The sequence below is a fragment of the Chaetodon auriga genome, chromosome 4 (assembly GCF_051107435.1).
Source record: "Chaetodon auriga isolate fChaAug3 chromosome 4, fChaAug3.hap1, whole genome shotgun sequence".
Classification (NCBI taxonomy): domain Eukaryota; kingdom Metazoa; phylum Chordata; class Actinopteri; order Chaetodontiformes; family Chaetodontidae; genus Chaetodon; species Chaetodon auriga.
Window position 1 is genome coordinate 8472519 of NC_135077.1, and position 22495 is coordinate 8495013.

Consider the following 22495-nt stretch of genomic DNA (forward strand, 5'->3'; position numbering starts at 1 on the left):
GTGTACTGTTATATAAGATGTTTCTGGAATCATATTATGGATGAATTGATGTCTATGTTGCATTTTGCTACTGTAGATGTATAGAATTGTGCTAATTATAATTCAGTTAAAAACTGTAATCTGAAAAGTAGCTTGTAGCTCAGAGAAATGCAGTGGAGTAGGAAATATAAAGTTTCATATAGTGGAAATACTCAGGTCGAGTACAAGTACCTTGAATTTGTATTTAAAATACATTCCTTGAGTTAATACACTGTTATTTTCCACCACTGGTTCCAACACATAGCATGATGACATGAGCATTAGTGTGACTGATCGGACCATTTGTGTGTTTTGGCCTTTTGCATGCAGTCAAAACAATCTTTGGATGAATGTAAACAGTGGTTTGTCCATTGAATTTGCGCCTTCATTCCGGCTGTCAGCGTTAAGGCGTTTTACTGTGAAAGGCTTGAGCGGAAGTCGCCTTCCCTCGTCCTGTCTAACTTGACAGCGTTGGCCCGTGGTGTTTTTCTCGGAGGACTGTGGGGCAGCAGACAGGCGCGAAGCCGAGCCTGGAAAGAAAACAACAAGAACTCATGGTGCACACCTGGCAGTGTGAGGCTTGGACGGAACCACATAGATGAAGTTCCTCGGGAGTACCTCTCCTACACCGCGTTTTAGGTGACCCCGTCGGTTCACACTTTTAATGACCGAATGACTCGGGAATAAGGGGAAGCAGGCGGCGACACTCAGCGGGAGCCCCGGGTCTCCAGATGCAGCTGCAGCACCGTTCAGACCATTAAGTTATTAACACCGTGGCTCGTCAAAAGGCTTTTTTTGTGCTTTTTTCCAGAGGAGCTCTGTAAGAAGCCGTTTTGGGGAGTAGTTGGTCCATCCGCACTGTTTGCACATATGACCACAAAGACGGGTACAGACACCTTTGTTTCGAAGCTTTTCTCCCCCTCGGAGCCTCCTGGTTTTGTCTCTACAGGGGAAGGAGGGATGTGCGCATGCGCGTCGGGCTACTCTAAAAAACAACAGTATCGTACTATGGGCTGATTTTTCTGAACCTTCTCTAACCAAAGAACAACACCAGTTTGTTTAGCCTCGTTTTAGCTGCGTTTGCTTCGCGTCAGTAAACAGTAAAGCTGCTGCACTTCTCTTTTTCTTTGCTCTTCAGACCGACACAGACAGGCCGCTCCAGCTGAGGAAACACTGCTCTCAGCTTTGAAACCTGGACGGGTTTTTTTTTTTTTCTTCTTCACAAAAACTTTTCAGCGTCTCCTGTTTTAAGCGCTGACAGTTGGAGAAGGAGCTCCCCTTTTTGTAGCCCACCTCCTCCTCCCACCTTAGCCTTCACAATAAGAGACACGTTGGGTTCATGGAGGACCAGGCCCGCATGATGTTGGGTCTCACTGGACCACCTGGACTATCTCATGAGGATGTGGGCGACCCTGACATCACGAGGAAGCATCACAGCCTCGGTCAGCCGCAGCAGAACACTGGTGACATCCTCCAGCAGATCATGGCCATCACAGATGAGAGTCTGGATGAGGCCCAGGCCAGGTAATAACAGGGGCACATGACCTGATAAGAGAACTCTCATCATCATCATCATCATCATCATCATCATCATCATCATCACCACAGCACCCCCTCATGCTTGCATGGTCTTACACACACTGTAATGACACCCCCCTCGTCACCCGTGCTGCTGGAGTGTTTGAGCCCCGTCTCCAGCTGTGCTCGAGCACCTTTCACCTGAGCACAAAGCCGAGCCGTCACGGGCAGAAAGTGATCTTAATGAGCGTTTAACAGCCGTTTGGGAGTTTGATTGACACTCCATGTGTCTGCTGTAAAGAGCCTCATGTGATCCAGACCCCCCCCCCCATACAAACACAGTCCTTGTAGATTTTGGGAGTTGTGACGGTGTTCAGGTTCAGGCTCTGTTGTGTTGGACGTAGTTAGCACACTCAGGCTTTAAAGTACACGATAAGTCAGAGGGCTGCCTGATAATTTAATATTAATTCAGTATCTTATCATGTTATCTTCACACAGGTTAGAGAGGACAAAATTAGCTCATTAATTTGTAGACTTTGATCTCGGGTAAAGTTCAATGGTTGAATGCAGTTGACTGGTTTGATCGTCACTTTCATGATGTTACGTGTGATTTTTGCACATGTTTTCAGTGTAGTGACACTCGCTGATGAAGAACCGTGTCCTTGTTGATGTTGTCCAGCTCTTGTAACTTACACAGTGCTGTCACAGTGGTTAAGGTTGTCAGAAGCATTGATCACTTCAGTGCAGTGTGATACCACTTGTTTAAAATGATACAATCTCTCATCTACAATCAGATTTTCAAGCCAAGCCTGCACAGATGAAGCAACAGGGAAGAAAATCAACCGACCCTCAGCTGTTACTATCAACACATTAACAAATGTGTTGATATGTGCTCAGTGACTTTGTACCAGCACTGTGTGCAGGTTGTGTTTTTTGCTGTTTTGTCAGAAGAGATCTCGGTATTGTTTATTTAATGCTAGTTTCCTCAACACAGGCAGTACAGTATCTGTTTAAAAATGAAAGTATATCCCTAAAAAGTAAAACGCAGAGACAGATGAGCGTAGTTTACATGTATTCATCTATTATAATTTGTTATTACTGGGATGCGTTGCCTCTTTTTCTCCCCTCCTGTTTTAGCAAGCTGAGATAAAACGTACTAAGCTGCGAGGAGCTGCAGCGTTTTGTAAAAGCAACATAAACGTGGCAAAAAGTTGTACTGCCATAAAACAGAACGTGTCAGATGACGTGTCTGCAGGAACTGAATGAAACACCTCTGTAGTCCCTCAGAGACCGTCGCGATCCCATCGTCAGACTGTTGGTTTTGTGTGGTGTAAAGTGTACGACCCTGTGGCGTAATGCTGATTTTTTTGGTCCCACCTCGGCTGCACGTGGACGCAGACTTGTTCAGAGCGTTTCTGCATGCTTGTGCATTCAGTCTCCTCTCACTAAGGTGAGTGAGTTCAGGTGAATTAGACAGCTATGTGCTCGGGCCTGTTTTCAGTCAAAGGCCTCAGCGGCTCCGGTTGATCATCTGAACTCGGCCTGTTCCGCACCGACTTGTTCTGTGTCTGCGTGATCTATTGTCGATGGATTTCAGTGCTTGTACCTAATAGAGCATAAAGTCTGCCAGAGAGTGGTTTGTAATTCACAATCTCTGTCTCTGTCTTTCATTTTCCATCTCAGGAAACATGCTTTAAACTGCCACAGAATGAAGCCCGCCCTCTTCAGTGTCCTGTGTGACATCAAGGAAAGGACAGGTAAGTTAACAAAAATCGTTTCTCCTCGTTCGGCGCTTCCACAGATTGAACTCGCTGTTTCATCATTTTAGGTCAAGCTGAGAATAAAAGGCTAAGAGTGTTTAAGAGGAAAACAACATATATTTATTTTTTGACAGCGAACCTGATGATGATAGAGACACACACTACACTGACTGCTACCCGTCTCAGCCATAAATCCCCCTCTTCTTATTCATCAGGATGATTGAAGGATGCGGCTGGTGAACAAGTCCCATGAAACCTCGTGTTAGTCCGTCTCTCAGTCCTCTCTCTACCCCGTCTTGTCTGTCGCGCCCAGAGCCCATTCGTCCCTGCAGAAGACGTAAATCTTTAAACAAAGGTCGCAAATTTATAGTTTCATTTTTAAAAATAGGCTGTAGATTTCTGCTTTAGCCAGACAGGAAGATGTTTTTTTTTTTTTTTTTTTTTTGGGAACCCAGGCTTGTGTGAACGGTGATGCCCCTTATTAACCCTTTAGCAGCGACCTGGTTCCAGATCCAGACTCAGGATTACGGGATTTGCATGTGAAGACGGTGTCGTTTCCACTGGTGTGATGTTGCTCCTTCGCACTGATTTGACTGTCCGTCATGGTTTTCCGGGCTTTCAGGCGTCTCTGGATCTCTCTGGAACTTCAGAACATATATCACCTCTTTCTCCCTCGACCGAGCTCGAGCTGCCTTTCTACTGTCATTCCCTTCGTCTCCGTCCCAAGTTAGAACCATAAAAATAACTCCTCACTTGACAGCGACAGTCCTAAACTTCGGTTTTCTGAGGATATATTCTTCTTCATTCGCCGTCATCCCATATCTACCCCTCTTTTCCCTCCCTCCCGCCTCCTCTGCCATCCATTTTTTCCGGCCCTATTTTCTGGGACTTTTCGAGTGCGTTACTGCGCACGAAACAGGACGGAGGCACGGTGAGAAAAATGGAACAAATGACACGAGAGGAGAAGGGACACATAGCTGCAAGCGTGCAGACGGGAAAAGAAAAGAGAGATAGAGGGAAGGAAGAAAGCGTGGGAGGGACAGATTGATGGATGAGGTGGAGGGAGAGGCAGTGTGGGTGTGTTTCATGGATTGGCAGGCGGTTGATAATCTCCAGACCCCCGAATCTTGTCAGTCAGATTCTCACTGGGGGACAGTTTGCCACCCATGGCCTCGCAAACCTGGATTTACTCTGTCAGAGCGCTGTGTTGCACGACGCGTCACGAACTACAGCTCATTCATCTTGTGTATAGTGTGTGTGTGTGTGTGTGTGTGTTAGTCTTTGTACACTCCAGTCACCGGGCAATACGGAAGGCCGGCCCAAACTCTGGGCTAATTATGAACGAATTAACAGTCGTGGAACGTGGCCTCCTTTCTAATTCCGATGTCTTCCTTTCGTCTCGTCCACCGTCCTCTCTGACACAATAAATCCTCCCTTCGTGAAGGTTGCCATGTTCAGTTTTTGTGCAAGCCCTTTTCGCGAGGTGCGTTCAAAACACACATTAAACGTTCATTTTGCAGCCTGGAGATTGCTGCTGTTAAATTTTACTGCATTACACTGAGGAGTGTCTCCAATATGTATTCTGCCCTCTACCCTGATATTAATGGGGTGGACAAAGGGAGGTATAATAAATTATGAATGCGGGTATAGCTAATAAACTCTTTCACTGTTACAGTTAAATGAAACGCTCCCTTTTGACCTTGTTGTCTCTCACATGTAATCAGCTGCTTCTTTATGTCCTTTTTTAAATTTCCTGACATTTTTCCATCTGATTTTCCGCACAAATGTTTGAATTAAGGAAATGTTGGCATGAAACAAGATGACTTACCACAGAAGTGATGAAAAAAGACACATTAATTGGTGAGATGAGGAAGGATTTTCCTTACACTCTGTGATCTGTAGCCCTGGACTCTCATAGGTGCACCTGCCATCTGCTTTGAGTGTAAGAGGCGTGTGTGTGTCAGTGTATACGAGCCTGTATGACTCCGTTAGCTGTCGGATGATATTGTATCTTATTACTCAGGCACGTCAGTATACTTCCATGTTACACGTATGAACCATATTACAAGTATTGGAAAACCCGAATGCAGTGAACTGTATTCTACTGTAACATGGTTTGGGAAATCGCTAGTGTGTCTGATAGATTGTCAAAATTAGAGATGATCACAGAGTGCTTATACAGTGTGTGTGTGTGTGTGTGTGTGTGTGTGTGTCTGGATGCTGTCAGCCAGATGCGGAGGCTGTCACTGCCGTCGTTGCAGGATTATGAATGTGAGACGATCACGGGAACTACCTTGTAATTGCCAACTAATTTGCATAACTGTGCAGTTTAACGAGCTCTCAGATGAGCATTCATTTTTCACTGGGTCTTTAGTCGCTCCTTAAGAGGCGGTATTAATTAACAGCTGCGTGTGCAGGGGCTGCTTGTGTATGCGTGCCTGTGTTTCTTTGGGCTTGGAGATGCAAAGGAGAGCTGGCGTCTCTACCACGGCAGCGTTTTTGTCACTGTCTCGGTGTCTCTCTCTCTCTCTCTCTCTCTCTCTCTCTCTCTCTCTCAGTCCGGTTGCCTCAGTGTTCTGACAACACTTCAGACTTGCTCTCCTCACTGCCGCCAACCAACACAGCCACACAAACGGAGCTGTAACAGCAGGCTTCTCATGTCCTCCAGTGTGTGTCGTCTCTGAAGTTCAGCTGTGCTGTGTGTGCACGCTTTGTATTCGGTCTGATGGACAGTTGTTCTAATGGTGTCGCTGCTGGGCTGTGTTGGGGAAATCTTCATTCCTTGTGCTTCGGATGGCAATGCAGCATTTTCTCGATCAAATAACTAAAAACCAGCGAGATAAAACCTGAGAATGAGCTGATAATTTTGTAAAATATCTATTAATAAGGTTAATCTTTTCTGGAGGCAGCGTGAGTGTTTGCCAGCCGGTTGTGTGTCTGCTGATGTGATGGAGTCGCTCAGCGTCTGCACTGTGCTTCCTGTTTTTCTACTCATACGTGGCTGAGCCAGGAATTCTGAATGAACACTGCGGTGTCACATAAGCAGGATACACCAAGTTATTCTTCTGCTTCCCATGAATTCCCATGAGTACAGCAGTAAGTGAGTGAGTCAGCGGGGTGTTGCAGTAAATAAAAGTCTGTTTAAACTGGACGACCTGGCTTTAAACATGTGTCCTGCTAACACGTCCGATGTGTCCGTGCCTGTTCCCGTCCATGCTCACAGCCCTGAGTATCCAAGGCGTCCAAGAAGACGACGCCCCGAACCCTCAGATCATGCGACTGGACAACATGCTGTTAGCGGAGGGGGTCGCAGGTCTGGAGAGGGGCGGGACCTCTGCAGCGGCGGCGGCGGCAGCAGGGGGGTCGCCCGACGACTCGAGCTTACAACACGCCGAATACAGAGAGAAGCTCGCTCAGATCCGACAGATGTACCACACTGAGCTGGAGAAATACGAACAGGTGTGATAGTTTGAGCATAAGAACAGAGGCTGTGCAGTGATTTTACCAAAGAGGCGCTGGCTGATCCTCTCGCCCCTCCTCCCACACAGGCCTGCAGTGAGTTCACCGACCATGTGATGAACCTGCTCAGGGAGCAGTCCCGCACGCGGCCCGTCTCGCCCAAAGAGATCGAGCGAATGGTTGGAATCATCCACAGCAAGTTCAACACCATCCAGATGCAGTTAAAGCAGAGCACATGTGAAGCCGTCATGATCCTGCGCTCCAGGTTCCTGGATGCCAGGTGGGTTTGTTCCCCTGCCTCCTCTTAACTCTGTGAAGAAAAGTATTCGCCGTTTGTTTTCTGACGGTTGATCCTCTCTGTCAGGCGGAAACGAAGAAACTTCAGCAAGCAGGCGGCAGAGATCTTAAACAACTATTTTTACACCCATCTGGCGAACCCGTACCCCAGTGAGGAGGCTAAGGAGGAGCTGGCCAAGAAGTGCTCCATCACTGTGTCTCAGGTGAGGCCCGCAAAGGCGCGCTGGGGTAAAACCAGACTTACGAACTTAAAGAAAGCTGAAAAAGATACGTGGACATGGTTTAGAGTCATGAAGGCTTGTGTTCACCTCTCTCACTCTCTCAGGTGGCCAACTGGTTTGGAAACAAGAGGATTCGGTATAAGAAGAACATGGCAAAGCTCCAGGAAGAAGCTAACCACTATACTCAGATGTCAGCTGTCAGTATGTCTTCACAGGCAAGCCAAGCCAATTCCCCAGCCACACCAAACTCAGGTACGCACGCACACGCACACGCACACGCACACGCACGCACGCACGCACGCACACGCACGCACGCACACACACACACACACACACACACACACACACAGATTGGAGATCAGATGATGCTCCAGTGTTGAGATAAAGCCCACTAGCAGCTGATTTCATGTTCATATCAGAGGTGTGTTTTTAGCCCCTCGTAGTTTTGCAGCTTTTGGAGCAGCTTTGGGTGTTTTGCACAGTGACCCTCTGTCCTTGTGCTGGACAGCAAAACATGTTCAACAGGAGACAAACATCTTCTGTAATTCTGCTCCAGTGTGTTGTCTCAACTTTGAAAGGCAGCGAAGACGATCTGTCCACAGTTGAAGTGCTCAGTCAGTGATTCTTCATTAGGACTGATGATACACTTTGATAAAAACAGCAGACATTTAACTGAATAGAGTTTCCAGTCATTTCTGTTCACCTGACAGCTGCTTCGGCTGCTCTGCCTCCACATCGTCAACACTGTCTTTACGTAGCTGAAGTGTGTGAACCAAAACTCCCTGTGTGCCGACAGGAGGATACCCAGCCCCGTGTTACACTCCTGACGGGAGGTAATGAGCACCTGCCAGGACTCTCCATGTGAGTAGCCATGGTTACACACTGTTGCTATAGTTACACGCTCTCCAGCCGAGTAGTCATGGCAACAGCCTTTCCCTATGTTAACAGGTGTGATGCGTCTTGTAGGTTGTAGTGATGTATTTCATGTACGCGAGCGGCCGAGCCCGAACACCAGACTGTTTCAAAGGAAACATTCGGTCACATTTCATTCCGCTAAAGGGGAAAATGGAGTCAGCCGTGTCGCTGGTCGGTGTGTTTTTAGTCATTGTTGTGGAGAAAAAGGAGAAAAGCATCGCAAAGCTTCTAAAACATGTTTCACAGGGAGCTGCTGTTCGGACTTTGTCAGCATAAAGTGTGGAGCTGCAGCACTGAAGACCAAAGTGTTCAATAATAGACTGAAGAATTTCCAAAATGCAGACCAAACCGCAGCCACAAAGACAATACGTTCAGCAGGGTGGCCATGTTTCTCTGTTTCTAATCAGTGTGCTTGCAGGAAATAGCTTGCCAGTGTGCCATCGTGAATAAATAAATAGCTTTTTTTTCCAATTTTAGGACAGATTTTTCTCAGTTACGTGACAATTCAGAGTAATTTCACTAATAATCTGATTATTTAAGCAAACATGAACGCTGGGAAACTGGTGCTTTGGCCTCCACACGCTGATAAATGAACTCCAGCAGTGAGTCTGAGGGTCATTATTTACAGTTCTTCTCAGTCGCTTTGGTGCTTTTATATGGGAGACTGGATTCACAGCAACACCATCACTGTTTGTGCTCTAATTTATGCTTTGCTTTAATTGCCAGTTGAAGGTTCACAAGATGCACCTGTGAGCTATTTCAGGGAACTGGCTGATGATTGGTCGATATTCACTCATTCATCAGTGAAAGTCAAGATTCACCTGAGAGCAATTCAGGGCACATTTCAGAAAATGTGCCTCACAGATTCTGAACTAATGCCCAGATGTTCAGGGGGAGACGATTCAGCAGAGAACTGCCGTAATACATTTTAACCATGAATAATTGATAATGCAGGAGCGAGCCGCCCGTTGAAGACGCTCATTTGCATGAACGTGCCGAAGCATTTGCGTTTCGTTCAAAAGAACCTGAAATGACTTTTGTGATGATGCAGAGGTGGAACGAGTAGAAAAGTGTCTGTCCCAGTCTGAACCTGTGTTTCTGTAGGTCGATGATGGCCGGCAGGACAGCGGTGATCCCTCCTCCCACCTCCCCCCACCCAGAGCACCAGGCAGCAAGCACTACTCCAGCTGATGCTCCACCCTCCCTCCCCACCCCCCATCCTGCTCCTCAGTCTAATACAACCCAGACTGTAGGCTGACCTCCTGCAAACAGACTCTTCAGTGGCTCCAAAACGCTGAAACTTTTTCCGTTTGTTTTGCTCTGTGACGCCGATCCTTTCCCCACATCCCTCCTGCAAGTTTTTTCTAACCCCTCCTCTTCATGAATGTGCTGACGCCTCTATTTTTTGTTTCTTTTTACAATTACTCACCACATTTTTCTTCTATTTCTGTTTGAAAAGGTAAATAAATGATGAAAAGAAGCTTTTTTTAATATTATATTTTGCGTTTTTTGGCATCAAAAGAACACAGTCATACATACATTAACATTTATAAGCACCCCCCCACCCCCACACCTCCACCCTCAACATCAAATATTCAGGGAAAAAGAAAAGAGAGAGAGAAAAAAATTATAATAACATCGATTAATAAGAGGTATAGTACTTTTTTATAGGTGCTGTCGTTTTATTTATCAATGTGATTTATTCATATGTGTGTCCCATGTTTCCCTGAATTTATTTGATTTCCCTCTGAGCACACACGTTGATTCATTTCTCCAAAGCAGAAGGCGAGAGGAACCGTTTTTCACTGTTCTGTGTCACCTGTGAAGGTTTAGGGCCGGTACGTGGCCTTGAGGCAGATGTGGATTCATCATTTTATTTCAAAGAATTAAAAAAAAAAACAAAAAAGGACAAAAAGAAAGCATGTAGATTTTATTATTTCTTCTCTCTTGTTTTTTAAGAAAACCATTGTCACTGAGGAAATGCATCGAAATACTATAACAGCTGCTCAACGGCAGAAATGACCAAAAATGAATAAACAAATTGTCACTTGTTAAATGTTCGTATCGTGTGGTCTTGCTTCAGAGCACAGCTGGGTTTGGGTTGGTTTCTCTTCATATGATTGTAAGAATAATATGTTTCTTAAATTCTTTTGTAGCAAACAAACCAAACAGGCTTTAACTCAGGAGATCCGCTTCTGTGTCCATGTCAGCGCTATTTGATCAGCTCTCATGGGACCGTGTGGGCTTTTACTCATGTGCGCCCTCCAGTGTTCAGCAGTGTCACTGCATCCAGTTGGCTTATGGACATTTTGAACCACTGTTTTTTTTTTTTTTTTTTTTTCCTGTCAAAACGGTCTCACAGAGGAATGTTTCCTCCACAAACTCTTGTTTTAACTTCTTTCTGTTTTTAGTTAATCCTTAATACTGAATGTCAACACATCCTGAGGCCTGATAACAGAACAGGCTTTATCTCTGCCGTTCAGTCAGTTATGCAATGGAGAAGCTGCTCAAGGATAGTTGTTTGGCAGCATCTAATAATGTAGTGAGGGCCACACAGCGCATTAGCTTGTTTGTCTGATAAATTGCTCCTGAATTGGTCAATGTAAAAAAGCAATATCCTAAATTTACCCTTTAACAGATCATAATAACTGTTCTCTGTCAGCTTGTAACGTCCCGCTCTCCAGACCAATGCTGTATTCACAGATTTCATTACATGTGCAACCTTTTTTCATGGCATTTTGTTATTCTGCAAACATTAAAGTCAGTTTCAATGTACTGTTACATGCTCCATGAAAATAATGAGGACTGTTTCATAGTTCATACAGAGAGTCATATAGCCAGCATTGATCCAAACTGAGGTGAGAAATAACAGTGCTCATACTCTCATGATTAACTTTGGATGCCTCTTTGGTGTTTTCATCGAACTCTTTATTTTATTTTTTAAAATATTGTTTCACTCCGAGATCATTTTCTTCGAATAACCCTCTGAAGACAGCGGTGATCAGACCAGCGGCCTTGTGTACTGTAGTCCGACACACTCCTTGATTAACATTATTGAGATTAGTGCAAAGTCACCACTGTGCTGTTTGTCCTCCAGCTTCTGTCCTTGGATTATCAGTGATCTCAGTACTGTCAGTGAACAGCACATCCGCTGAAATGTCACTGCATGTCAATCAGGCAATCTGGGATTTTGAAGTCAAACAATACTTAGTTGAAAAAGAGAAGCTGAGTAATGAGAGAGCAGTGAAAGGCTTTGTACGTGACAAGCACCGCCGGACAGTGTTTGAATAGGGGAGGGGGTAAATGGTAAGTTAGGGGTCAAAGGTTGAAAGTGATTGTATGAAAACGAGAGAGACAAACAGCGAAGGAGAGACTGTGCACAGACGACAGTGGGACTGCTCTGCTCATCATGGATTTCTCACCTGGGCTTCTGATCCTGAGCTCTCTGTTATGTTCAGGTAATGAATCTCATGTATTTTCAACACAGTAGCATCCGATTTAACATGCATCTGCCATTTTGACACTTTTTCTGTTTGTTCGCTTGATGTCTGCAGAGATGAGTATTACGTTTGGACTTTCAAGCGTTAATTAAACTGATAATCCACAGAACCGACTGTCAGCTGATGAAAGCTGTTCTGTGGATTATTCAGTGCTCTGGAAACATTCATTGAAAGACACTAAGATGTTGAGTTACCTGTGAATGTTATGTGGACAAATATAACAGAAGCATTTTTACTTTTATGTAATTCGGGTAAACCGCCGCTCTGATGTAGTAACTGAAATGTTTTCAGCAAAGTGAAATCATTTTGATTTTCCCGTCTTTCACACTTCTTTTAGAGAATTTCATTTTATTTCAGTCCTTTTTTGCTTTGTCATCAAAAAGCACTTGTGTTCAGTCTGTGTATTTGCTCTGGTTGTTTGCTTTGGGGTCGGTGTTCGTTTACACTGCATTGTACCCAGTCCTGTCTAAAGGTTCACAGAGTTGCATTGGACATGTGTGTGTCCTTGCATGTTTGTGTGTGTGTGTGTATGTGCGTGGTGTCACCAGTTCTCTCTCTCTGTGCAGTGGCTGCTCAGGCTCCTGTCGTGTCAGTGGAGCCCCGGACTGCTACTGTGCGCCAAGGGGAGTCAGTCAGCTTTAGGTGCCAACTGGGCAGCGGAGCAGAGCCGGTCAGATCCATGGAGTGGAAGAGAGCCAATAACCAAGCATTACAAGGTCAGGAGGAGCAACGTGTAAGCATAAGCATCGTTCATGCAACATTACCACGTGTAAAGTTTCACTGAAGTCTGCGTTTCTCTTGTAGACAATGTTAAAGTTGGTCCTGGTGGATCTGTGCTGACGGTTGCAAATGCCCGACCTGGAAACCAGGGCCAGTATCACTGCACGGCAGGCAACTCTGCAGGCCGCGGCTCTGCCACAGCTGTGCTCAACGTCAAGTGTGAGCTGGTCTTCACAATTCAGTCAGAAACTGTGGGCCCCGGACATGATATTTTATCTCCCATTTATCAAAGATAAAGAATTGTACCAGAATACCAGAAACGAGTTCCACCAGCTGTGGACTTTTTACCAGCTCTTATCCAGCAGCAGTCACACTGTGCGTCTGTCTGTGTGCGTTTAAGTATAAGTTCAGAGCAGCTGGTTTGTGTTGAATTTATATTGTTTCTACCTTCACTATGTACAGTTTGTGACTTAAACTGGTTATAATCTATATTCTTATCATAAAATACATCAGTGTGACAACGTGAGAGGCTTGTAGTGATGACTCTACAGACAGTCGCAGTTCCCCTTGCCTTTAGCTGCAGAGCTTTATAGTGAGTTTCAGCTCAATGTTTAACCTTATGGTCCGCAACTTCGCTATTTTGGTTCACTCTCAGTTCCCTCGTAGTGTCATTTTAGCCGCAGCAGGCAGACGTTTTCAGAGAGCACTAAAAAATGACTCTACTTGCTCAGCACCAAACAGCAGAAAGACGTAAAGAGTTAGAGACGTTCAGAGACGTCAGGCGTTGGTGGAGACCTAGAACAAGGCTAAAAGAGAGTAGATATTGGACTTATTCATCAGGTGGACAGAAACATGACTACGAATGACAGATGATGTTGCTCTGTGACGACAGGATGTGTAGAGAAGTTTGCTAACACATTCACTGAAAAGGTTATGATTTTTGTTTGATGAATTGCTGTGTGTTCTCTGTCAGTTGCTCCCAAAGTGCGGCTGACACCAGCAGGGCCCCTGCGGGTCAGGATGGGGGACCCCGTGTCAGTGGAGTGTCGCGCCACAGGCAGGCCACGCCCCACGCTGTCCTGGAAGCGCCAAGGCTCCACCCTGCAGCTGGTTACCAAGGAGGCAAATGATGCCAACACCATACAGGTGAAGCGCAGGCACAGGCAACACTGCCGTTTATTTTCCACGTGTTCAGATGGGACATGATGACTGTCATCTCTTTTCTCAGTGGCCTGCAATACATCCAGAGGACTCAGGAGTTTACATCTGCCAGGCTGAAAACAGTGAGGGGGTGACAGAGGTCAAAGTTGACATCGTGGTTGAGGGGGGGCTGGGGGCCCCGGTGGCTTTAGTGAGCGCCTCAGAAATGACAGTGGTGGAGGGACAAACTGTCGTCTTTCAGTGTCAGGCCAGCGGTAAGCCGTCCGCATGCATGTGTGTGTAAGCGGCTCTCAGCTCTGCTCGCACTTCTTCAGCTTCATCCTCTCTTCCTCTTCTCCCCTCCAGGCTCACCTCCGCCTGTCATCACCTGGTCCAAGCTCCGCGCACCGTTGCCGTGGAAACACACAGTGGCCGGTGGAGTTTTGACTCTGACCAGCGTGGGGCGCCAAGACTCAGGACAGTACATCTGTAACGCAACCAACATCCACGGCTACAGTGAGGCGTACACGCAGATGGAGGTGGAGAGTGAGTCGAGCAGGCAGATGATAAACGCAGACATCCATCATCCACGTTCTTTGTCCCTGCTCGTGACGACACTGATGGCGCTCTCCTTCATGCAGGTCCCCCGTACACCACCTGCCTGCCTGACCAGGTGAGGCTCCAGCCCGGAGATGCCCTGCGCGTGCAGTGCCTCGCCCACGGCTCTCATCCCATTCAGTTTGAGTGGAGCCGGGTGGGCAGGGCGAGCCTGCCAGCCGGAGCAGAGACCACCAAGGACGGGCAGCTGTTCATAGCCCACGTTAAACTGAGCGACAGCGGGACATACAGATGTGTGGCCACTAACCACATCGGCTCCAGTCACTCACAGGCCAAAGTAATCATAAAAGGTGAGCCTGTGTTTGGGTTGAGTCATCGGACTTTCTCCTTTTTTTCTGTTCTCTCTAATCTTTCTAATCTTTGCTTTTTCTTACAGCTTAATCCACTGTGTCTGCACTGTGTCTGATTGATCAACCATTACACCTTCTGTAAGCCTGGTTTGCAGCCACCAAGACCATCAAATGGTTAATACTGAAGAATCAGACAAAATTATATTTAATAGATTCATATATTTTGATGTATTAAAGGAAAAGATATCAATGTTGTTCAAACTTCATCTTTTATTGTGCCTATGGGGTTAATTTTGTACTTTTCTTTGCTACAGTATGTGTGTGGGAGTTTCTAATGCTGGCATGTGTCTGCGCCCTGCGCTCCTCCCGTCATGTCATCTGCTCAGTCCACACTGTTGCGCTTTCAGAGTTGAAAGCCTTTATTGTGCCATTGAATATCAAAACAATAAAAAACAAATTGACAAAAAAGTCCTCTCCAAGACCTGTAAATGGACAAAGAGTGTCCTTTAACCACGAGGCTACTGGTGTCCCCTCTGTCTGTTCTGAGAAACACAGAATACACTTAGATCTTTACATTAGTGACTGAAAGTATCTTTCCAAACTGAGCGCCGTTGTTTTGAGTGTGGATTGTTGGCTGTTTTTCACGTGAACATATTAAGGTTTAAAGTGTGTTAAACCACACTATAGGTTCAGCCTGCCTCCACACTCATTAGTGTTTTAAATGTGTTGTTATTTTGTGCTGTGAGTGGCTTTACACGTGACAGATTATACAACTGGTACTTTACAAAATCATTTCTTTAACCACATGGTGGCAATATGTAGCTTTAATGGCACACACGTTGCCTTCGGGCCAGAGTAGAACAGTTTGAGCCCTCACACCCGGAACAACTGCAGGGACAGATGCAGTGCACAGTCAAGCTATTGTTTTCCCAGTGACTACATGTCATCTCTAAGATTAGAAAAGCTAATTCTTTTGGCTGATCATTGCAGCTCTCTGTGTAAATATGGACTGAACTCCTCTTGAACATGCAAAGTTCAGTTTGATCAGACAAACATTGCAAAACTGCACAATCATAGTCGTGCTTTTGTGAAGAAAACTTAAAGTGGCTCTGGCTAAATGAGGTGTCAGCTTGACATTTAGGGTTTGTGGCTGCAGCAGAAGGTTGGAAAGAGAGCTACTATTTCCAAAGCTGCAGCCAGACTGGAGAATGTATCTGCTGCTTGTGATTGTGGCCTCCCTCGTAAAAACGCCCAGCCTCCATGGAGAAACAGGCTTTACCCTTTCCACTATTCCTCCCTGCATCGTTTACAATCATCTTCAAAGCTGGGGAGGAAACATCTGCCCTCTGTCACCTCGTTCCACCCCCTCACTTCACAGACAGACTGAGGGAGGGAAGATGAAGGAGACAAACTAAATGAGGATACTAGTGGAGGGAAGTCTGCATACATTGTTAATTTAGAATGATAAAAGCCCGTGACAGAGAAGACCCCCCCCCCCCCCCGTGTGTGTATATGCCTTTGTATACATATTAACTAGACACGGACATATGGTCTCTAATGGAGTCTGGCATAAACAGTGAGGTTCAGGAGTGCAGATCAAATCCCAGAAAAAGGATGTGTACACACACTCAGACACACAATTTCAGGAACACCACATTAGTTGATACCACAGTAGGAGTACACAACATTCACTCTGGACCACACACTGCTTATGTTAGCCTTAAGAGGTGAGAAAAAAAAAAACAGCCAGTCAGTCTTGCGGCTGTATCAGCACAGAAGGGGAGTAAAATACAGCCAAACATTAATTTTCCTCTACACCCTTTATTCCATTAATAACTAAAATCTGTTACTGTTCTTGGATAAAGACCAGCGTGATGTCTCTGCAGTAAAAATATGGGAAAACCAGATCATTCAGGAAGGAACCAATGAGGTGAGAGCTTCCCCAGGAAGTGATAGGTGGAAGGGGGGCGCCTGTCAAGTCTGTTGCTATGGTTTCCACCTGGTGAACTTGGATAAGCTGCTCCAGCTTGTAGAAACAACAGTTTCTTCGAGACATAGGAAGGCCCACTGATGGGGCGATAGGGGGCCCAGTTCCTGTATTGTGTTGATGACCAGAGTGCATAATATCACACGCTGCCGTAAGCTGATCTCACACTGTGTGTGGCGCAACAGGAAGCCACAAGCATTTGACTTGCCCTGGTTGCTGATCTTAACAGATCGCTTCATAGAAATCAATTGAAATGTTGTCATGCACAGAAAGAGGAAGTGTCAGTAGTCTGTGTGTGGAAAAAGAGTTTAACTGCTGTGAGGAAGGGCTTTGGCTGAACGGGTCCCCGCTGAGGAAGTATACACTGCACATTATTCCATTAAACAGCTGCTTTCCTTCTCATTGACCTGGATGAATAATATATGAGCCTGGATAAATGACACAGCAGTCAGTGATAATGCTAATATTCACTAAAGATAGTGGTTCTCAACATTGAGGTCGAGACCCCTCAGGGGGTCCCAAGATAAATATGAGGGATCACGCTATAATTTAAGTGATAAGAAAAAAGAATATATATTTCTGTAATTAAAAAAAATGCTTTTTTCTGGGATTTTCTTTTTTTTCTTGTAAAGCAACTTTAACTTTCGCCTCTTCATGCCTCAAAAATTCATTAAATCTGCACTAATTTTACATTGACAGTAGGAAAAAATGATCATTTAGACAAATGATTATCACCTGATTGCATCTTCCCTCAACTCTACTGTTTGGTCTCATTGTTTTGATTTTGGATTTCTGCACAGCTGTACTCTTTTGGTTCACTCTCACCACTCCCATTAACCTTGGCTCAAGGGACACACAGCTGTTTTCAGTAAAACAGCTCTAATAAACCGTCTGCACACAACCTCCTCAGCACCAAACTACCGACAGATAAAGTTAGCGATTAGCTGGTGAACATAGTGGAGCATTCAGTGTCTAAAGAGCCACATATTTCCCTCAGGAGTTGGTGGAGCTAAAAGGAAAGTCAGGTGGACAGAAACATGACTCCAGGTGAATGCTAGTGTTGCTCTGTGTCCATAAAGTCTGTAAGTGTTATGAATTCTTGGTTTGATAGCTTGCATCAGACCTGTTTCATCACAAAGACGCAACCTGGCTGGAGGGTGGAGAGCTCCTGGCCCCCGGCCTGAGTCGTGTTTTAATAGTTTTAACAGTGCAGCAAATGGCAAAGAGGGCTGTTAAAGCAGTTAACGGGGGTTTGGTGGAATCTCAGGACCACGATGCGCTTCCAGGATACTCCTAAACAAACTGAAGGATAAATCAATCACTCTGTAACTCGATCATCTACAAATAATCCTGGGTACAGGATACTGTGTGGCTACTTTATTCCTGACTCTTAACATTCATTCTCACTTACTTCATCAGTTACAGAGTCAAATCTCACTTTCACCATCCTGGAGCAAACTGTGTTCCTTTCAGAATAAAGTCTTCAGAGATTCAGATAACAGAGTGGGGTCACTTCATTTCGCAGCCACACCACAGACTGACTTCACACAATAACACAGAAAACACATGTTTGTCCTAGTTTGATGTGTTTTGTAAATGAATTTTGATCCTCTTAAAAGCCCTTTCATCTGATTATATTTGTGTAACATATTTAATAGTAGGGTGGTTGTAGATGGGGATAACTCATAATAACAGCCCAGCAGTGGTTGACATTAAAACAGAGCCAGAACCATCTGGCTGCAAAGACGCTGCCGCCGCCGCCGATGCTGCTGCTGCTGCTGCTGCTGCTTGTTGCTGAGCACCATAAACACAAACCAGTGGCGGCTCATCCTGTGATTGTGGCCTTTGCCTCTTTAGTTGAAACTCAAACCACAGAGTAGGTAATCATAATCACACATAGCGCACACACTTTCACAGCTCTGCTCTTCAACTTGTGCTGCACAAAAGTGCAGTTGTTAGTTTTACAAAACGCCTTTGAAGCCAGGACAGGCTGAAGTTATCTTTCAGAGTCTCAACCACAAATATGTGTGTGTGTGTGTGTGTGTGTGTGTGTGTGTGTGTGTGTGTGTGTGTACCTTGCCCCATGACAGTATGTCACTGGTGTTTGTGGCGTCAAAAGGAAACCACTTCAGGTTCGAGGAAGGTTTGAGCAGCGCTAGTTAAAAATACAGAGTATAAAAGCAGAAGAGGAGGAGGAGGTGCGCAGACCGATCGAATGCCACAGACGCAGCGAGTTTGGTACAACATGTACAGTATATCACATGTTTTACTTCTATTTATTTAACCCAGCAACAAACGTAGATAATCTATTTTATTGTTGCTAAGAGCTCATCGAAATACATTTTTTTTCTGTAATTCTGTTGATGAATCAACAGCAGGCCGATGCTAAAATGAACCGAATGAAATCAACTCTTTTCTTTGCAGTGATTGTCATTGTTTTTACTGGGATATAAATCATTAAACACTTGGTTTTGTCGTGACCCACCACTTATAACGATGACATAATGATGATGATAATAATATTGACATGAAAATAGACACATTTTTTGCTCACAACAGGTTATTTACAGGAATTAAACAAGGAAAAAGAAAACAGGGTGATGCTGAGTCAATTCTACGCAACCAGCCTGTCCTCACTAAGAAAATGGCTGCACAGGTTGTGTGTGTAAGTAGGTTATTACGACCCATATTTATGGCTGTAATAATTATGACGGGTGCAAAGGAGGAAGTCTGGTGACGTAGTATAAAGAGCAGGAGTCTGCATATGGAGGAATGTGGGATGGATGGATGTATGGATGGATGGATGGATGGATGGATGGATGGGTCGAACAAACACCAGACTCTCACCCAGGAGAGTGCTGTTCATGTCCCGTGTGAAACAGAGAGGCTACTTATGCAATGTACTTAAGTTATGTAACATATGCAACAGTAAAGATTTGAACACAAACCGTGATCTCCTCCTAAACCTGATCAAGTAGTTTTGGTGCCTAAACCTAACCAGACTGCAACTGTTTCACAACGTTACCCACGTGACTCATTGGCAATCTTTCCACAGAGCTGTATTGATATGATGTAGGAGTTGATAAGACAGACGGACACAAACCTGAGAATAAGTCAAGAGAGAAGAAAAGAGATGTAAGGGGGAAGGAAAGAGGATGTGGTGACTGAGTGATACGGCACCAGAGAAAGCTAATGTCTTTAGTCATCAATCTTTACTATGATTTCAACTGTTCTCCTGGACTGGTGGAAAAGAAAATCATATGAGCTCAGAGTTGGTGAAAAACCAGTGAAAAGCTCTTTCCCAAAGCTTGTGTGTTTGTCTCTTTGCTTGACTGGGCCTTGGGATGTAAACAGCAACTGCAACTGTGTGATTATGATCCATTTGCTCTCCTCTCTTTCCACATGGAAAAATCCTGCATGTGTGTGTGTGTGTGTGCCAGCGGCTCTGATGACATTTAGTCATCTGTCAGTATTAGAAAGTTTTACTCTACATATCTAACATTGTACAGAAACTTTCCACCATACAGTTCTGAGACAAGAAGAGGTTCTTTTAAATATGAATGACATCTGCTTTTATTGCAGACCACAGCTGGATGAGAGCGCAAAGCATCTTTATTTCAAAGAAGCACTAAATTCGAGGGCAGCTGGAGGATTGCAAGAAATATATTTTACTGAGACATTGTCTGTCACTGACAGCATCTGATGAATATTTTGTTTATTGGTGACCCCTTGGGGATCCGTTCAAACTCTCCCATGACCCGTGGCTGAGTTGAGACCCAAACCATTAAAAGCAATGATTTAAAATACTTTTCTCTGTGACGATAAAGCATGCATCATGCATCATGAATCTTTCAATCTTCTCTTTCTAATCTGTCAGGCTCAGATGAGGAAACAGTGCAGGCTTATCAAGAGCACCACTGCTAGATTAGCTCACATTTAATCACTAATTAGGAATGAAGGGAACATAGTTACAAGAGTTTTTTTTATCATAATCTGCAGGACTTCCTCTGTTTCTTTGTGGTTGACTTTTTTTCCGTGTGGTTTCTGCCTGTAACTACCTGTTTTACATGCAGTCAGATTAGAAATATTGAGGCATTATAGCCTTTGTATTGCAGGCTGCAAACCTATCCAGGTCTGTGTACCCTGTTTGTAGCTGACCCCTTGAGGATAAACTCAACCTTGTGTTTGAAATTGGTGGAGTGACACTCTTTCAGTGCAAACTTCCGTTTTTTCGTGAGAAGTGGAGCCCGGCGAGTCAAACTGTTTCTTCACTGTGCTGCCCTGTCAATGTGACACAGATCTCGTGATCTAGCATTTGTAAGCGTTACAGTGTAACCATGATCTAAGTGACAAAGATGCACACAGAAACACACAAGCACAAATTACAGTTATGTAGCTCTTAAAGCTTGATCATAAACAAAAGACTCATGGGCTTTCAAACACAACAAGGACAGCTGCTTATAAAGTTTAGGCCAGCACACAAACTTTGTTGGAGGAAGAGCAGAAAAAGCCCTCAGTTACGTCATGCTTCTCAAAGACAAACCTGCACAACATGTGTGTGCCGTTGCAGGTTAGTTGCTTTCAGATGGGCGCATTTAGATTAGCACACCGACGAGCCATTTTGCGTACTTGCACACATGCAGCTCTGTGTCGGCGCAGAAAGGCAGTCAGCAAAGCATATCAGTTCAGCGACTTTAATTACAGGAATCAATCAAGTATGTCGCACACACACACATGCACACATGCAGTTCACAATGAGAAAGTAAACTGAGGCTTAACCACATGTTTAGCTCTCTCATAGCTGTGCACCGTTCACTGCTACTTGTTACTCTTGTATAAATAACGTTCTCCCTCTGACAGATTACATTTTTCCCATTCAGTTTCCCCTTTTGGATGACTGATGGTCACAATGGGCAGACGTCCATTAAATACATGTGGGATTAGTGTTCTCCGCCTGCCAACATGAGCGCATACGCACACACTGACTGGATGTTTCCATACGGAAATGCTGAAGTGTATAATCGCACAGTTATAAAGCTGCAGTTGCTTTTCACAGCCTGACACTCGCTGCGATACAGACATAAACAAACAAGCGCAGATCAATATTTACACCCCACTCACACACATACACGCAAACAATACATGCACACACACTCACGCTTTATTAGCAAGACGCGTCTGCTTTTATTCAGCCTTTTGTTTACGAGAGATGCTGAGCAGATATGAAGTTGCATTCTCTCATCCTCATCCCGCCGACATGTGCAGATGGTTTGTCTGTCTCCATGTGTCTGCTCATTTGTCTCCATGAGTCTGGACCTCAGTCTGTGTGAATACGATGAATAATGATATCAGAGAGTCAATGATGCTTAAGAAAACCAAGACGGAGAATGAGAGACTGAAGGGAGGAAAAGAGGTCATGCCGACTGGGCTTTTCTCTCACAGTTAGCGAGCTGAGAGAGGCTGAGAATACACAACCAGCAGCTACAGTGTGTTGTGCAACAACTGTGCATGTTTTTCTCACTCGGAACAGAGCAGAGCTGTTGACCACTTGCTTGCAACATACATAGACAACATGTAATTATCTACACACACTGTATCATCTGTGTCACACGCTTATGTGGTCACAATATGTGGAAGCGGTTGTTTTTGTATGCTAGAAAGTAACCATGACCACCAAGATCATCTCACACATCGGCAAACAGCATGAATTACGTTGTGTGTTAAGCTCTTACTCTTCACTCACCACTGTCCTTTCACTCTCAGTCTCTTGTTCACAGTCTTTCCCCCAAAAGCCAATCTGGGTTTCTGTCCTCGCCTTCACAGCTGCTGTGTTTTGCATCTTTGTGTTTGTGACATCTTGCATCAGAATTAGAGCAAAATTGAGTGAGCTGTTTGCTTAACCCCTCTGCCGAACAGCAATAGCTCAATGATAGCTGAGTAAACATATGGCAGGCCCGTCAAGATTTGGAACAAGATGGAAGAAAATAGGGTTGAAGGAAAAAAAAGGCTTCTGGGTGCACTGACGTGCTTATAGCGTAAACCACCAGCCGTT

General features: G+C 44.9%; 2 protein-coding genes across 2 annotated transcripts; both read left to right on the plus strand.

Annotated features, from left to right (window-relative positions):
• The first annotated feature begins 493 nt into the window (after positions 1-493).
• LOC143319562 (pre-B-cell leukemia transcription factor 1-like) lies at positions 494-10107 on the plus strand. The gene is made up of 8 exons (XM_076728632.1): positions 494-1542; positions 3220-3293; positions 6520-6755; positions 6845-7035; positions 7120-7255; positions 7378-7525; positions 8070-8134; positions 9293-10107. The coding sequence occupies exons 1-7, from the start codon at positions 1358-1360 to the stop codon at positions 8108-8110; spliced, it is 1011 nt and encodes a 336-aa protein (XP_076584747.1). The 5' UTR covers positions 494-1357; the 3' UTR covers positions 8111-8134; positions 9293-10107.
• Positions 10108-10383: 276 nt separating this feature from the next.
• On the plus strand, positions 10384-14963 carry sid4 (secreted immunoglobulin domain 4). The gene is made up of 7 exons (XM_076728631.1): positions 10384-12404; positions 12493-12627; positions 13382-13554; positions 13637-13823; positions 13915-14094; positions 14190-14456; positions 14543-14963. The coding sequence occupies exons 1-7, from the start codon at positions 12182-12184 to the stop codon at positions 14545-14547; spliced, it is 1170 nt and encodes a 389-aa protein (XP_076584746.1). The 5' UTR covers positions 10384-12181; the 3' UTR covers positions 14548-14963.
• The last annotated feature ends 7532 nt before the right edge of the window (positions 14964-22495 follow it).

Excerpts from the sequence above, each read along its gene's own strand:
- LOC143319562 (XM_076728632.1), top strand. The coding sequence starts at position 1,358 with ATGGAGGACCAGGCCCGCATGATGTTGGGTCTCACTGGACCACCTGGA. Across the intron at positions 7,036-7,119 it reads TCCAGGTTCCTGGATGCCAG|GCGGAAACGAAGAAACTTCA; the intron begins GTGGGTTTGTTC and ends CCTCTCTGTCAG. Across the intron at positions 7,526-8,069 it reads CCCAGCCACACCAAACTCAG|GAGGATACCCAGCCCCGTGT; the intron begins GTACGCACGCAC and ends GTGTGCCGACAG.
- sid4 (XM_076728631.1), top strand. The coding sequence starts at position 12,182 with ATGTGTGTGTCCTTGCATGTTTGTGTGTGTGTGTGTATGTGCGTGGTG. Across the intron at positions 13,555-13,636 it reads ATGATGCCAACACCATACAG|TGGCCTGCAATACATCCAGA; the intron begins GTGAAGCGCAGG and ends CTCTTTTCTCAG. Across the intron at positions 14,095-14,189 it reads CACGCAGATGGAGGTGGAGA|GTCCCCCGTACACCACCTGC; the intron begins GTGAGTCGAGCA and ends TCCTTCATGCAG.